This window comes from Dendropsophus ebraccatus, chromosome 3 (assembly GCF_027789765.1).
Source record: "Dendropsophus ebraccatus isolate aDenEbr1 chromosome 3, aDenEbr1.pat, whole genome shotgun sequence".
NCBI lineage: Eukaryota > Metazoa > Chordata > Amphibia > Anura > Hylidae > Dendropsophus > Dendropsophus ebraccatus.
In genome coordinates, this window is record NC_091456.1 from 4,056,075 (window position 1) to 4,071,787 (window position 15,713).

At 49.5% G+C, this 15,713-nt stretch overlaps 1 protein-coding gene across 2 annotated transcripts in view; it reads right to left on the minus strand.

Moving 5' to 3' along the window:
* The window catches only part of KREMEN1 (kringle containing transmembrane protein 1), a 136,364-nt gene that overhangs the window by 26,726 nt on the left and 93,925 nt on the right, over positions 1-15,713 (minus strand). For both annotated transcript variants that reach the window (XM_069963962.1, XM_069963963.1), the window contains 2 exons: positions 10,178-10,302; positions 157-310 (listed from right to left, as the gene is read on the minus strand). In XM_069963962.1, the coding sequence (XP_069820063.1) occupies positions 157-310; positions 10,178-10,302 (279 nt within the window). The remainder of the gene's footprint in view (positions 1-156; positions 311-10,177; positions 10,303-15,713) is intronic.

Genomic DNA, 15,713 nt, shown 5'->3' on the forward strand with positions numbered 1-15,713 from the left:
CCCGTAGAATTCCCTCCACACCGGCCTCCTGCTCTATGAATTCCTTCCCAGCGCTCCCTCTCGGCTCTCATCTCTCTTATGGACGTTCTTCACAGATTCAGTGTCCGACATTATAGACAGTCGGGAAGTGATAAATCCCCCTTTCCGGACACTTACAGTCAAACAGGATGATCCTGCCGTCCCCTCCGCACGGCTGGGTGTGATCCCCAAAGCAGACACTGCTGCAGTCGGTGCTCGGCGTCTCTCCGTGTTTCCTGTAATCTGCATTATTGCCGCAGAAGCAGGCGAAGCCCGACTCCAGCCCGGCGTACTGGGAAGAGACAAGAGGAAGAGTCACCCGATATTCACCCATTATAATTACATGATTCATACATTTATTTATCATTGTTCCATTGTTACATACGAGGGACTGTGCATCTTCTAAGGACCTGATCTATTTGGTAATGCCGCATGGGACCACTGGAGACGCCTCACGTAGTTGGGCACTGATCAGTAATGGGTGGTTTGTTAAAATATTTGCTGATCTTTTTTTTTTTTCAGTTCAACAAGTCAGTGTCCCCTTGGAAGGGATAGTTCATCAAAATTGTTTCTTTCAAATCAGCTGGTCCCAGCAAGTGGCAAAGATTTGTAATTTACGGATGTATGTCCTGCAGAAAGTTGTGTATTCTCTCCAGTCTTCCAGTACTTATCAGCTGCTGTTTGTCCTGCAGGAAGTGGTGTATTCTCTCCAGTCGGACACAGTGCTCTCTGCTGCCACCTCTGTCCATGTCAGGAACTGTCCAGAGCAGCAGCAAATCCCCATAGAAAAATACTGCGGAGACACCATCACGTGTTTTTCAACGTCAGTGAGTAAAAGCCCTATTACACAAAGCGATTATCAGCCGTATTCGGCTCCTATCGTTTTGTAACGTTACGGATGTTAATTGTCTCATGCAATAGAAGACAACGATCAGCCGTCTTGCACAGTGTTGGCTGATCGTTGTTTTTCAACATGTTGAAACATGAACAATCACGATAGCTGCTGTCGTCGCTCATCTGACAGGTCGGAATCGCTCTATGTAATAGGGACTTTAGCCGGAACCTTCTAACGGGAAAGAACATGAAAGCTAAGGGAGGTCTCCAGTCAAGAAAAGCACCCAAGCAAGGTGGGAGCAAAGCCTAGTAAGAGCATTCAAGAGAATGATGGCCGACCTTAGGGAGATCAACCAATACACCACGGAGACACCATGAACATCATCTCTTGAGTAACATATGATGGTGTCTCTGCGGTGTTTTGGTTCATCTCCCTGGGGTCGGCCATCATTCTCTTTAATGCACCTCTGCTAAGATGGATCAGCAGAAAAGGCTTCAATTTTTACAGCAGTATCGGAATTGGATCTCCACTGATGGATAAAGGGTTTCTTCTCCAATGAGTCTTGTTTCTGCTTCATCAAGTGGATGGATGTTGTTGTGTCAGGTAAGAAACATCAGAGAAGGATCCCACTGTAACCATTGCGGAAAGAACAAAAGCCATTGGTGGCCTCATTGTAATCTGGGGAATGTTCTCATGGCATTTTCATCCATGTGAAGGCCACCCCATGGGTATGAATCCCGTACCCCCCTACATGCTGGTTGTGTTCCCTTGGATGGATAGGATTTTTCAGCGAGACAATGCGACATGTCACGCGGCTAGAAATGGCCAACATTGGTTGGAAAAACATCATGAAGACATCCAACCATCTAATTCCCCAGACTTGAACCTAATGGAGCATCTATGAGACCACCTTGATTATGATGTCCGCTCTAGAGACCCCCTATGTACCCTCCAGCCTCTGTGGGATGCAGCCAGCATGGTTCCACATACCAGTACCAACCTACCAGGACCTTATAGAGTCATTCATAGGGCCCTATTACACCGGACAATTATTGTGCGAAAAATCATTATATCAAATTTAAAGGAGATATATAGACTTATTATGTTAAATGCTTATAAAGTGCTTTGTTCCATGCACTTACTACTGCATTAAGGCTTCACTTCCTGGATAACATGGTGATGTCACTTCCTGGATAACATGGTGATGTCACTTCCTGGATAACATGGCGACATCACTTCCTGGATAAAATGGTGATGTCACTTCCTGGATAAAATTGTGATGTCACAAGCTGACCCTCAGAGCTGTGCGGGCTGTCGCTGCTGGAGAGGATGATGGCAGGGGGATGCTCAGTGTCCCTCAAGTGCCCTGTGTCCCTCAGTGTCCCCCTGCCATCACCCTCTTCAGCAGCCACAGCCTGTACAGCACTGGGAGTCGGGTCGTGACATCACAATTTTATCCAGGAAGTGACATCCCCATGTTATCCAGAAAGTGACATCTCCATGTTATCCAGGAAGTGACATCACCATGTTTTTCAGGAAGTGACATCCCCATTTTATAAAGAAAGTGACATCACTATGTTATCCAGGAAGTGACATCCCCATGTTGTCCAGGAAGTGACATCACCATTTTATCCAGGAAGTGACATCACCATGTTATCCAGGAAGTGACATCACCATGTTATCTAGAAAGTGACATCACTATGTTATCCAGGAAGTGACATCACTATTTTTTTTTTTCCAGGAAGTGACATCACCATGTTATCCAGGAAGTGACATCACCAAGTTATCCAGGAAGTGACATCACCAAGTTATCCAGGAAGTGACATCACTATGTTATCCAGGAAGTGACATCACTATTTTTTATCCAGGAAGTTACATCACCATGTTATCCAGGAAGTGACATCCACCATGTTATCCAGGAAGTGACATCCCCATGTTATCCAGGAAGTGACATCACCATGTTATCCAGGAAGTGAAGCCTTGATGCAGTAGTAAGTGCAGGACAAAAAGGGCTTTATGTTCATTTACCGTAATAAGTGTATATAGGTGATATGTATAACTTTTGGGGGACAATACAATACTTTAATAAAAATTTTCACCGGACTTCTCCTTTAAGAGACAATTGTTTTGTGTAAATACAAGCAGGACCCCTGGGCTGTCTAGTTGATGCTTATGTAACTGTGTATTTTGCTCAATTTTATACCATTGTAGATGTAGGCAGGTAGTTCATTCATCACTATAGTAAATCTGTACGCCCCCCCCCCCCAATCCATTATATTGCTATCCTCTACGTGCCCCCCCATCCATAATACTGCTATCCTGCACGTGCCCCCCCATCCATTATACTGCTATCCTCTACGTGCCCCCCCATCCATTATACTGCTATCCTGTAGGTGCCCCCCCCATCCATTATACTGCTATCCTGTACATGCCCCCCCATCCATTATACTGCTATCCTGTACATGCCCCCCCATCCATTATACTGCTATCCTGTACATGCCCCCCCATCCATTATACTGCTATCCTGTACATGCCCCCCCATCCATTATACTGCTATCCTGTACATGCCCCCCCATCCATTATACTGCTATCCTGTACATGCCCCCCCATCCATTATACTGCTATCCTGTACATGCCCCCCCATCCATTATACTGCTATCCTGTACGTGTCCCCCATCCATTATACTGCTATCCTGTACATGCCCCCCCATCCATTATACTGCTATCCTGTAGGTTCCCCCATCCATTATACTGCTATCCTGTACGTGCCCCCCATCCATTATACTGCTATCCTGTACGTGCCCCCCCATCCATTATACTGCTATCCTGTACATGCCCCCCCATCCATTATACTGCTATCCTGTACATGCCCCCCCATCCATTATACTGCTATCCTGTAGGTGCCCCCCCATCCATTATACTGCTATCCTGTGGGTGCCCCCCCATCCATTATACTGCTATCCTGTAGGTGCCCCCCCCCCCATTCATTATACTGCTATCCTCTAGGTGCCCCCCCATCCATTATACTGCTATCCTGTAGGTGCCCCCCCCCCATCCATTATACTGCTATCCTGTAGGTGCCCCCCATCCATTATACTGCTATCCTGTAGGTGCCCCCCATCCATTATACTGCTATCCTGTAGGTGCCCCCCCCCATCCATTATACTGCTATCCTGTACATGCCCCCCCATCCATTATACTGCTATCCTGTACATGCCCCCCCATCATCCATTATACTGCTATCCTGTACATGCCCCCCCATCCATTATACTGCTATCCTGTAGGTGCCCCCCCCATCCATTATACTGCTATCCTGTAGGTGCCCCCCCATCCATTATACTGCTATCCTGTAGGTGCCCCCATCCATTATACTGCTATCCTGTAGGTGCCCCCCCCATCCATTATACTGCTATCCTGTAGGTGCCCCCCCATCCATTATACTGCTATCCTGTAGGTGCCCCCCCATCCATTATACTGCTATCCTGTAGGTGCCCCCATCCATTATACTGCTATCCTGTAGGTGCCCCCATCCATTATACTGCTATCCTGTAGGTGCCCCCCCATCCATTATACTGCTATCCTGTAGGTGCCCCCCCCATCCATTATACTGCTATCCTGTAGGTGCCCCCCCATCCATTATACTGCTATCCTGTGGGTGCCCCCCCCCCATCCATTATACTGCTATCCTGTAGGTGCCCCCATCCATTATACTGCTATCCTGTAGGTGCCCCCCCATCCATTATACTGCTATCCTGTAGGTGTCCCCCATCCATTATACTGCTATCCTGTGGGTGCCCCCCCCCCCATCCATTATACTGCTATCCTGTAGGTGCCCCCATCCATTATACTGCTATCCTGTAGGTGCCCCCCCATCCATTATACTGCTATCCTGTAGGTGCCCCCCCATCCATTATACTGCTATCCTGTAGGTGCCCCCCCCATCCATTATACTGCTATCCTGTAGGTGCCCCCCCATCCATTATACTGCTATCCTGTAGGTGCCCCCCCATCCATTATACTGCTATCCTTTTTCAGTGTCTGGCAGGGGGGGGGGGCAGAAGAAGATAAAAGACTTATAGTTACTGTCAGAGACGTCAATTCAATATTTGCCGGAACGGCATTTCTAAAAAAAAAAAAAAAAAAAAATCTATTTGTGCTGGAAACTGGATCTTCTTGGTATCAGCGACACCTTTACACGAGAATGCAGAAAATGGCCGCGCCCTGAGAATTAGCAGCTCATAAATCATCAGAGAAACGTCCAATCCTTGTAGAATATTCCCTGCAGCCCGCTCCTATGAAGTACGGGTTCTCTCAGCACGGTGACTGTAAATGTCACTGAGGAGGCTGCGACGGACGCGGTCAGGTGATTTACACTTGTATCATAGAAATATGTCCGTCATCCTGACACCTGTGGTTTTTAGCTTCAGGACACAAACAGGTTGTATGAGAGTCAAAGCTTCGACAGATATCCTGAAGACACAGAACGGTTATTGCTGGAAACAGTGGTGCACTGACGCTGTATACCCCCGCCCCCATCTATCCAGTGTATAAATATACATTGAAATGTCCTTATTTTTGAAGGAAAATCACTGTACTTCTCAATGAAGATAACTTTAAACTAGTCCTAACTTTAAACAAATCCCCTCTATACATTGCTAATGTGGTAAATGACTATTCTAGCTGCAAATGTCTGGTTTTTGGTGCAATATCTACATAGGTGTATAGAGGCCCATTTCCAGCAACTATCACTCCAGTGTTCTAATGGTACAATGTGTTTGCTCATTGGCTCAGAAGGATAATTGATGATTAGAAAACCCTTGTGCAATCATGTTCACATATCTGAAAACAGTCTAGCTCGTTACAGAAGCTACAAAACTGACCTTCCTTTGAGCAGATTGTGTTTCTGGAGCATCACATTTGTGGGGTCAATTAAACACTCAAAATAGCCAGAAAAAGAGAACTTTCATCTGAAACTCGACAGTCTATTCTTGTTCTTAGAAATGGAGGCTATTCCATGCGAGAAATTGCTAAGAAATTGAAGATTTCCTACAACGGTGTGTACTACTTGTCACGGCCGCGGCGGCTTCCCGTGTTCCGGGCCGCCGCCGCAACCTCCTCCTGCCCCATGCAGCCGCTGGGGTCCTTGTGCAGGGACCCGGCGCTGCTGCTAGTTCGGCCCCTGGGGGCGCCTCACCTCTCCTCCGCTCCTGTCTCTCACTGTGCCGGCCGGCGCGCGCGTCCCCGCCTCCTAGGGCGCGCGCGCGCCGGCTGTCTCAAATTTAAAGGGGCAGTGCGCTCCTAATTGGTTAGTTGCACCAATCACTCCCTATATATTCCAGCCCTGCCCCACTACAGGTGTTGGAGCCTCTACATGCTTCCCATAGCGTTTGGCCCAGCTCCCTGTTGTTCCTGATTCCTTTCCACTACCTGGTCCCTAGTCCCTGTTCCTGATTCCTATCCGCTACCTGGTCCCTAGTCCTTGTTCCTGGTTCCTGCTCCTCTGTTACTCTATTGCTCCTGTGTTCAGCCTGTCACCTGCGGTTACGCCTACAGACCTCTGCAGCACCATCTCCTGCCTACTGCTCCTGCCACGCCTCGCCTGCCGTCACTAGCAACCAAGCCAGGGGTAGCGACCTGGGGGTCGCCTGCCGCAGCAAGTCCATCCCGCCTTGCGGCGGGCTCTGGTGAAAACCAGCGGCCCCTTAGACTCCGCTCCCTGGTGAGGTCAGTGCCATCGCTGGTGACGGTCCAGTGGATCCACTACTCCAGGCGTTACAGTAGGCTCCAACCATGGATCCCGGCGAGGTGCCTGATATCCGCGAAGTAGCCCGAGTGGTCACCCTACAGGCGCAACAAATCCAGAAACAGTCGCAGCAGATCCAGCAACTCACTGCCGCCTTACAGCAGCATACTACAGCCCAGCGCACACCACCTCCTGCTGCTTTTTCTACACTCCGACTGGCTCTCCCAAGCAAATACTCTGGTGACTCCAAGTTGTGCAGAGGATTCCTGACTCAGTGCACCATGCATATTGAACTTTTAAGTAGTCAGTTTCCCACCGAGCGCTCTAAAGTGGCTTTCATCATCAGCCTATTGGAAGGTAGAGCTCTGGCCTGGGCCACACCACTGTGGGACCGTGATAATCCTGTTGCTGCCAATCTCCGGGCCTTCCTATTCGAGTTTCGCTCCGTCTTTGAGGAACCTGCCCGTGCGTCTTCAGCTGAAACTGCTCTCCTCAACCTCTCTCAAGGGAGCTCCTCTGTTGGCGACTACGCCATCCAGTTACGTACCCTGGCGGCAGAATTAGACTGGAATGAGGCCGCTCTAATAGCCACCTTCAAGAAGGGCCTGTCCAGTCGGGTGAGAGACGTGCTTTCCGCCCGAGACCTACCTACCTCCCTGAACGAACTCATCCTACTGGCCACCAAAGTTGATACTCGTTTTTCGGAGAGGAAGGAGGAGGTTCGGCATGAACAACGACTAAGCCTGTCCCGTCGCCATCACCAGCTGGCGCCGGTCTTCCAGAACCCTGACATTCCGGTGTCCCAGCCCTCTCCTGAGATTCCTATGCAGGTGGAACGGGCTCACCTGACGCCTGATGAAAGAATTCGTCGTCTGGAGCTGAATCTCTGCCTCTACTGCGGTGGTTCGGATCACTTTCGGCTGAGATGTCCCCAACGTCCTCAAGCGTCCGGGAAATGCTCGCACCTAGGTCCGGTGGGACAGGTGTCCCTAGGTGTGAATGCCACCTTTCCAAGTTTGTCTATGCCGGTTTCCATCCAGACTCCCTCAGGACAAAATCACCAGACTACTGCCTTTCTCGATTCTGGGTCAGCAGGAAGTTTTATTGCGGCAACATTGGTCCAAAGATGGCGGCTACCCGTGACCCAACTAGCCAGGCCCCTGACTATCTCCTCGGTCACGGGCGAGATTCTTACCGACCATGTGTACTACCAGACCGCACCTCTAGTCCTCCAGGTGGGTCCTTTACATCAGGAAAAGATATCCTTCTACGTCCTGCCCCATTCTTCTCCCGCCATCCTCCTGGGACTTCCTTGGCTGCAATTACATGCCCCTAAGCTGGACTGGAGAACTGGGGAGATTCTCAGTTGGGGTCAGGACTGTTCCAACCAGTGTCTGAGGTCACCTCAGACCAAGTACTCTATGTCGTCACCTGACCCCGCCAAGCCTCTATCCGGCCTACCGGCGGAAGACCAAGACTTGGCGGATGCCTTCTCTGCCGAGGAGGCGGACTCTCTACCATCTCACCGGGCGTACGATTGTCCCAAAGACCTCTTTCCTGGTACTCCTTCTCCTCGAGGTCGGGTGTACCCTCTCTCCGTACTCGAGACTGAGGCCATGTCCTCCTACATCCGGGAGAACTTACAGAAGGATCTCATCCACAACTCCACATCCCCTCGCCACATTATACCTCCCGATCGCCTAGTACCAGTCGTCACCTCTACTCTTCAGAGAATACCCACCGGAAAGACCTATGTTCACTCTGCACTTCGAAGAAGGATTTTGAAGTGGGGACATTCCTCATTGGAGGCCGGGCACCCTGGAGTCCAAAAGACCGGGCAACGGATCTCCCGCCACTACTGGTGGCCCAGTCTGTTCCAAGATGTCAAGGACTTTGTGGCTTCCTGTACCATCTGTGCCAAAAACAAGTCCTCCCGACTAAGGCCTACCGGCCTATTACAGCCCTTGCCAGGTCCAGACCTTCCCTGGCACCACATAGGGATGGACTTCATCACTGATTTGCCGCCATCTGCAGGCAAGAAAGAGGGGGAGGCCAAAGGGGGGGGGGTACTGTCACGGCCGCGGCGGCTTCCCGTGTTCCGGGCTGCCGCTGCGACCTCCTCCTGCCCCATGCAGCCGCCGGGGTCCTTGTGCAGGGACCCGGCGCTGCTGCTAGTTCGGCCCCTGGGGGCGCCTCACCTCTCCTCCGCTCCTGTCTCTCACTGTGCCGGCCGGCGCGCGCGTCCCCGCCTCCTAGGGCGCGCGCGCGCCGGCTGTCTCGGATTTAAAGGGGCAGTGCGCTCCTAATTGGTTAGTTGCACCAATCACTCCCTATATATTCCAGCCCTGCCCTACTACAGGTGTTGGAGCCTCTACATGCTTCCCATAGCGTTTGGCCCAGCTCCCTGTTGTTCCTGATTCCTTTCCACTACCTGGTCCCTAGTCCCTGTTCCTGATTCCTATCCGCTACCTGGTCCCTAGTCCTTGTTCCTGGTTCCTGCTCCCCTGTCACTTCATTGCTCCTGTGTTCAGCCTGTCACCTGCGGTTACGTCTACAGACCTCTGCCAGCACCATCTCCTGCCTACTGCTCCTGCCACGCCTCGCCTGCCATCACTAGCAACCAAGCCAGGGGTAGCGACCTGGGGGTCGCCTGCCGCAGCAAGTCCATCCCGCCTTGCGGCGGGCTCTGGTGAATACCAGCGGCCCCTTAGACTCCGCTCCCTGGTGAGGTTAGTGCCATCGCTGGTGACGGTCCAGTGGATCCACTACTCCAGGCGTTACACTACTCCCTTCAGAGGACAGCACAAACAGGCTCTAACCAGAGTAGAAAAAGAAGTGGGAGGCCGCGTTGCACAACTAAGCAAGAAGATAAGCACATTAGAGTCTCTAGTTTGAGAAACAGACGTCTCACAGGTCCCCAACTGGCATCTTCATTACATAGGACCCGCAAAACACCAGTGTCACCATCTACAGTGAAGAGGCGGCTGAACGGTAGTGTATATATATATTACAGTATGATGTCACTATTTTATCTGGTTATGCCATCATTATGCTTCCCCAAATACTGGGGCCACAATTCTAGCTGGTGACTCTACACTCCCTATAGTTCATCCCTATCTCAGCGGCCATATGGGTTAAAGTGTTGTTTGCTTAAGGAAGTGAAGGAAGGAAGATGGTGGGATGGTAAAGATGGCACATGTTGCATCTTAAAGGGGTATTGCACTTAAACATAACTTCTGATATGTTGCTGCCCATGGTGAGACTAACAATTTCATCCATACTTGTTATTATCTATCCCGTCTCCTTTCCCCAGTTCTCAGCTGCTGCTTTCTGCCGAAGACACAAAAATCTGTGTGTGAGCTTTTCTCTCTGTCTCCCCCTCCTCTCCCCTCCCTCCTGAGACCACTGATGTAAACAAGTCCCTGGCAGGCTGTATCTGCAACATTGTAGCTTCTTTCTAATGCTCGGAGGGTTATTTGGAGGTCAAGTTGCTGATCAATAGTCGGTTGTCACTTTTTTTTAATCAGTAACAAAAACAAGACTAAAACCAATAATCTAAACATAGAAGTTATGAGGTGAACCTTGTAGCGCTGTCTCCGGCACATTGCTATGCAGGTCTGAATGGTCTGCTTATTGGAGGTCTCCGTCATGCCGGTCAGGGGCGGTGGGTTTCCGTGGTCCTTGAAGCATCCCAGGTTCCCGGGCACTGGAAATGAAATGAGAAAGTTATAATTATAACAATCGGGCAGAATCTTTTATTATCTCACATAGATATAGTACTAATACAAAGCGGGCACAGCACGACCTACTGCTTCACTATTTACTGGTGCTCTCCCCAATTCTTATTATGTTTTACATTTAAAGGGGTTATCCAGCGCTACAAAAATACGGCCACTTTTCTCCTCTCTTGTCTCCAGGTCAGGTGCGGTTTGCAGTTAAGCTCTATTTACTTCAATGGAACTGAGTTTGAAACCCCACCCAATCTGGAGACAAGAGAGGGGGAAAGTGGCCATGTTTTTGTAGCGCTGGAGAACCCCTTTAACTCCTGTTCATTTAGGCTGGGTTCACACTGTGTTTTTTGCAGGGAAAATCCTATGCATGCATTTTGTACCTGTTTCCCATTGACTTCCACATTAAAAAGTATTTAAAAAAGAATGTGGATCAAACCACATCAGTTTTTTAAGCCTACACAAAAACGTGGTCATCTGAATTTTTATAATGTATCCAAGTCAGTAGCGGATTATAATAGGTCTGTTTCGGGCGGTAGCCCGGGGCCCTAAGCTCATGGCCCCCCAAACAGACTTATACTTTCAGTGGTGTATTATCTCCAGACTACAGTTCAGCCATGATTTGCATAAAATTTGCTGCTTTTTACCGCAATTTTGCACAAATCAGGGCAATACTGCAGCCAGGAGACAATGAAGTAACATTAGAGAATATATTGAAGGACCTTATTATGTGACAATGATGTCACCACAGGTCCTTTACAGGCTGCATTATGGAGGAAAAAGACTTAAGTTAGTGCCACCATAGTTACAGTGTGTTGGGGTGCCCAAGCTTGGTGAACAGCCCGGGGCCCATGGTAAAGTTAATCCGCCCCTGATCCAAGTACATCAGTTTTTTGCAAAAAACATGAAAAAATGGGAAAAAAAACGCAGTGTGAACCCATCCTTATTGCACCCCAGCCAATATATTCATATATCCTGTATATCCCACCATCACTAGTACAATCACATTACAGCTGTCCTATTGGTCACAGAAGGGATCATTCAGGTTGTATTCTATCCATTATCACTGAGCAAACAATGAATCCTTCATTCCTCACATTCTGCATGAAGAACTTGTCCTACTACCATGCCGGAAGACAAACATGTACTGTAGTGCCTCTACACACTTTCACTTGGCGTCTCCCTCTCCCCTGTCTTTGTGCACAGCTGAAGGTATGCTAAGGGTTCATTCTGTTCATGTTATGGTGTTTTTACACAGACAGATTTTTTAAGCCAAAGCCAGGAACAGACTATGAACAGGTTTTAAAGGAAAGACCAAGATTTCTCCTCTTCTCAAATCCATTTCAGGCTTTGGCTTCAAAAATCTGTTTAAACACACCCTTACGGTTGTGCCTGGGATTCCTATACCGTAAGGAGTATCCAACTCTAGGAATAGTCTGCAGTGGAGCAAATAGCAGAAGCTGAAGTTCTCTGTTGGATCTTGCTCGGCCTACTCGGGTGGTCTTGAGAGGTTAGCTTTGCCCAGTTGTTCAAGCCTAAGACTCGTACTGCCGAACCGGATACTCACTGGACTTGTTTGGCAAAAGGCGGTCTTCTTCTTCACTACTTATTCTACCTGTGAGTATGAGAGTCTTCTTCTTCGTCACTATAAGCCATCCCAGAAGAGTACTGCACTACTTAGGCAAGGTCCCCAAGACAGTCCCTGAACCTACTCAACTCAGCTACACTTCTTTACTTGCTATCTCCACTACAAGCACTCAGGCTAGACGTTCTGTGTCCGTCTGTCCATCAGGAGACAGGACCATCCGTCCGTCCATCCATCAGGAGACAGGACCATCCGTCCGTCCATCCATCCATCAGGAGACAGGACCATCCGTCTGTCCATCAGGAGACAGAACCATCCGTCCGTCCGTCCATCAGGAGACAGAACCATCCGTCCGTCCATCAGGAGACAGGACCATCCGTCCATCCATCCATCAGGAGACAGGACCATCCGTCCATCCATCAGGAGACAGGACCATCCGTCCGTCCATCCATCAGGAGACAGGACCATCCGTCCATCCATCAGGAGACAGGACCATCCGTCCATCCATCAGGAGACAGGACCATCCGTCCGTCCATCCATCAGGAGACAGGACCATCCGTCCATCCATCAGGAGACAGGACCATCCGTCCGTCCGTCCATCAGGAGACAGAACCATCCGTCCGTCCATCAGGAGACAGGACCATCCGTCCGTCCATCAGGAGACAGAACCGTCCGTCCATCAGGAGACAGGACCATCCGTACGTCCATCCATCAGGAGACAGGACCATCCGTCCGTCCATCAGGAGACAGAACCATCCGTCCATCCATCAGGAGACAGAACCATCCGTCCGTCCATCAGGAGACAGAACCATCCGTCCGTCCATCCATCAGGAGACAGGACCATCCGTCCGTCCATCCATCAGGAGACAGGACCATCCGTCCGTCCATCAGGAGACAGAACCGTCCGTCCATCAGGAGACAGGACCATCCGTCCGTCCATCCATCAGGAGACAGGACCATCCGTCCGTCCATCCATCAGGAGACAGGACCATCCGTCCGTCCATCAGGAGACAGAACCATCCGTCCGTCCATCAGGAGACAGAACCATCCGTCCATCCATCAGGAGACAGAACCATCCGTCCGTCCATCCATCAGGAGACAGGACCATCCGTCCGTCCATCCATCAGGAGACAGGACATTGTGAGTTGTGATTATTTTTGGGCGCACTTTCTTTACCGCGCAGTTTACTTTTGTGTTACTCTCTGTGTGTAAGTGCCGGACTCTGCGCTTATTACTCTCTGTGTGTAAGTGCCGGACTCTGTGCCTATTACTCTGTGTGTAAGTGCCGGACTCTTCGCTTATTACTCTCTGTGTGTAAGTGCCGGACTCTGTGCTTATTACTCTGTGTGTAAGTGCCGGACTCTTCGCATATTACTCTCTGTGTGTAAGTGCCGGACTCTGTGCTTATTACTCTCTGTGTGTAAGTGCCGGACTCTGAGCTTATTACTCTCTGTGTGTAAGTGCCGGACTCTGCGCTTATTACTCTGTGTGTAAGTGCCGGACTCTGTGCTTATTACTCTCTGTGTGTAAGTGCCGGACTCTGAGCTTATTACTCTCTGTGTGTAAGTGCCGGACTCTGCGCTTATTACTCTCTGTGTGTAAGTGCCGGACTCTGTGCTTATTACTCTCTGTGTGTAAGTGCCGGACTCTGCGCCTATTACTCTGTGTGTGTAAGTGCCGGACTCTGCGCTTATTACTCTCTGTGTGTAAGTGCCGGACTCTGTGCTTATTACTCTGTGTGTAAGTGCCGGACTCTGTGCCTATTACTCTGTGTGTAAGTGCCGGACTCTGCGCTTATTACTCTCTGTGTGTAAGTGCCGGACTCTGCGCTTATTACTCTCTGTGTGTAAGTGCCGGACTCTGTGCCTATTACTCTCTGTGTGTAAGTGCCGGACTCTGCGCTTATTACTCTCTGTGTGTAAGTGCCGGACTCTGCGCTTATTACTCTCTGTGTGTAAGTGCCGGACTCTGCGCTTATTACTCTCCGTGGCACCTGCCCCCACACATTGTACTACCCTTACAGAGGACAGTGCCTTTGTGTCCGGGGGTATCACCGCTCATGGCCACCAGGACAAGTGCCAAAGTAAAACACCCACAATCCACCTGCTGTTACCACCTATCACCCCCGGGCCGCGGCAGATACAGTAAGAAAACTTTCTGACCGGCCTCCCAATCCAGACTTCCTATAATATTAATAATACTCAGTGTCGGACTGGGGTATCTGGGGCCACCAGAGGAACTGATCCTGGGGGCCCACCAATGAAGAACCAGTGAGAAAAGACATGCCAGTCAGTGTTACTGCAGGTTCTAAAGCTGGGGGCCCACCGGTGGACCAGTCCGACACTGATGATACTGATACTGAATCCATTACTGAACGTTCCAAGGCTTGTGATACAACGTCCGCCTGCACCGATGACTTTCTAGTTTTGCTTTTCTAACCTTATCATCTAACATTTACAATTGATATTCTCCAGTAGCGCCGGCCGCCTTCTCAGACACTGATCGCACAAAGGGACCAATTAACTGTAATAGAACGTGACTATCAGATCAGAGGTTACACGGTGCAATATTCTGCGACTAAACAATACAGATAAACCAGACAGCAGGAAACTCAGGCGACAACAACAACAACAACAACAAATCTCTGTCCGGAAAAGCTGAAGAGCCCATAACTACAAGAGAAGACAATCACCAGGAGGAACCCGCCTGTATCATCCAATCAGAGCTCAGCTCTTATGCTTCCAGGGCAGACTAAAGGGGAACTCAAGATAAGAAAAATATGTTTTCTATTAAAAGTAATATAGATGTGTCTATACAATGTATTACCGTAGCTGTGCGGTTCTGCCACACTGGTAGCTGATAGAAATCCAGGAAGTGAAAAAAAAATGGCCCCTGTGCAAATCCACATTGTCTCCTGCTCCCACTGCTCTCCCCCCTTAGGAGACAACTCTTCCATGTCTCTGTCTCACATTGTGTGGTTGCTGAGGACAAGCTGATGATGCAGACAGGAGTGCATACAGCGCTGTGCTGTGTGGTGTTACAGGTAGAGAATACAGAGCTGTGTGGTGTTACAGGTAGAGAATACAGTGTGCTGTGTGGTGTTACAGGTAGAGAATACAGTGTGGTGTTACAGGTAGAGAATACAGCATGCTGTGTGGTGTTACAGGTAGAGAATACAGTGTGCTGTTACAGGCAGAGAATACAGCGTGCTGTGTGGTGTTACAGGTAGAGAATACAGCGTGCTGTGTGGTGTTACAGGTAGAGAATACAGCGTGCTGTGTGGTGTTACAGGTAGAGAATACAGTGTGCTGTGTGGTGTTACAGGTAGAGAATACAGAGCTGTGTGGTGTTACAGGTAGAGAATACAGCGTGCTGTGTGGTGTTACAGGTAGAGAATACAGCGCATTGTGTGGTGTTACAGGTAGAGAATACAGCGCTGTGTGGTGTTACAGGTAGAGAATACAGTGTGCTGTGTGATGTTACAGGTAGAGAATACAGTGCTGTGTGGTGTTACAGGTAGAGAATACAGTGCTGTGTGGTGTTACAGGTAGAGAATACAGTGTGCTGTGTGGTGTTACAGGTAGAGAATACAGCGTGCTGTGTGGTGTTACAGGTACAGAATACAGTGTGCTGTGTGGTGTTACAGGTAGAGAATACAGTGCTGTGTGGTGTTACAGGTAGAGAATACAGTGCTGTGTGGTGTTACAGGTAGAGAATACAGCGTGCTGTGTGGTGTTACAGGTAGAGAATACAGTGCTGTGTGGTGTTACAGGTAGACAATACAGCGTGCTGTGTGGTGTTACA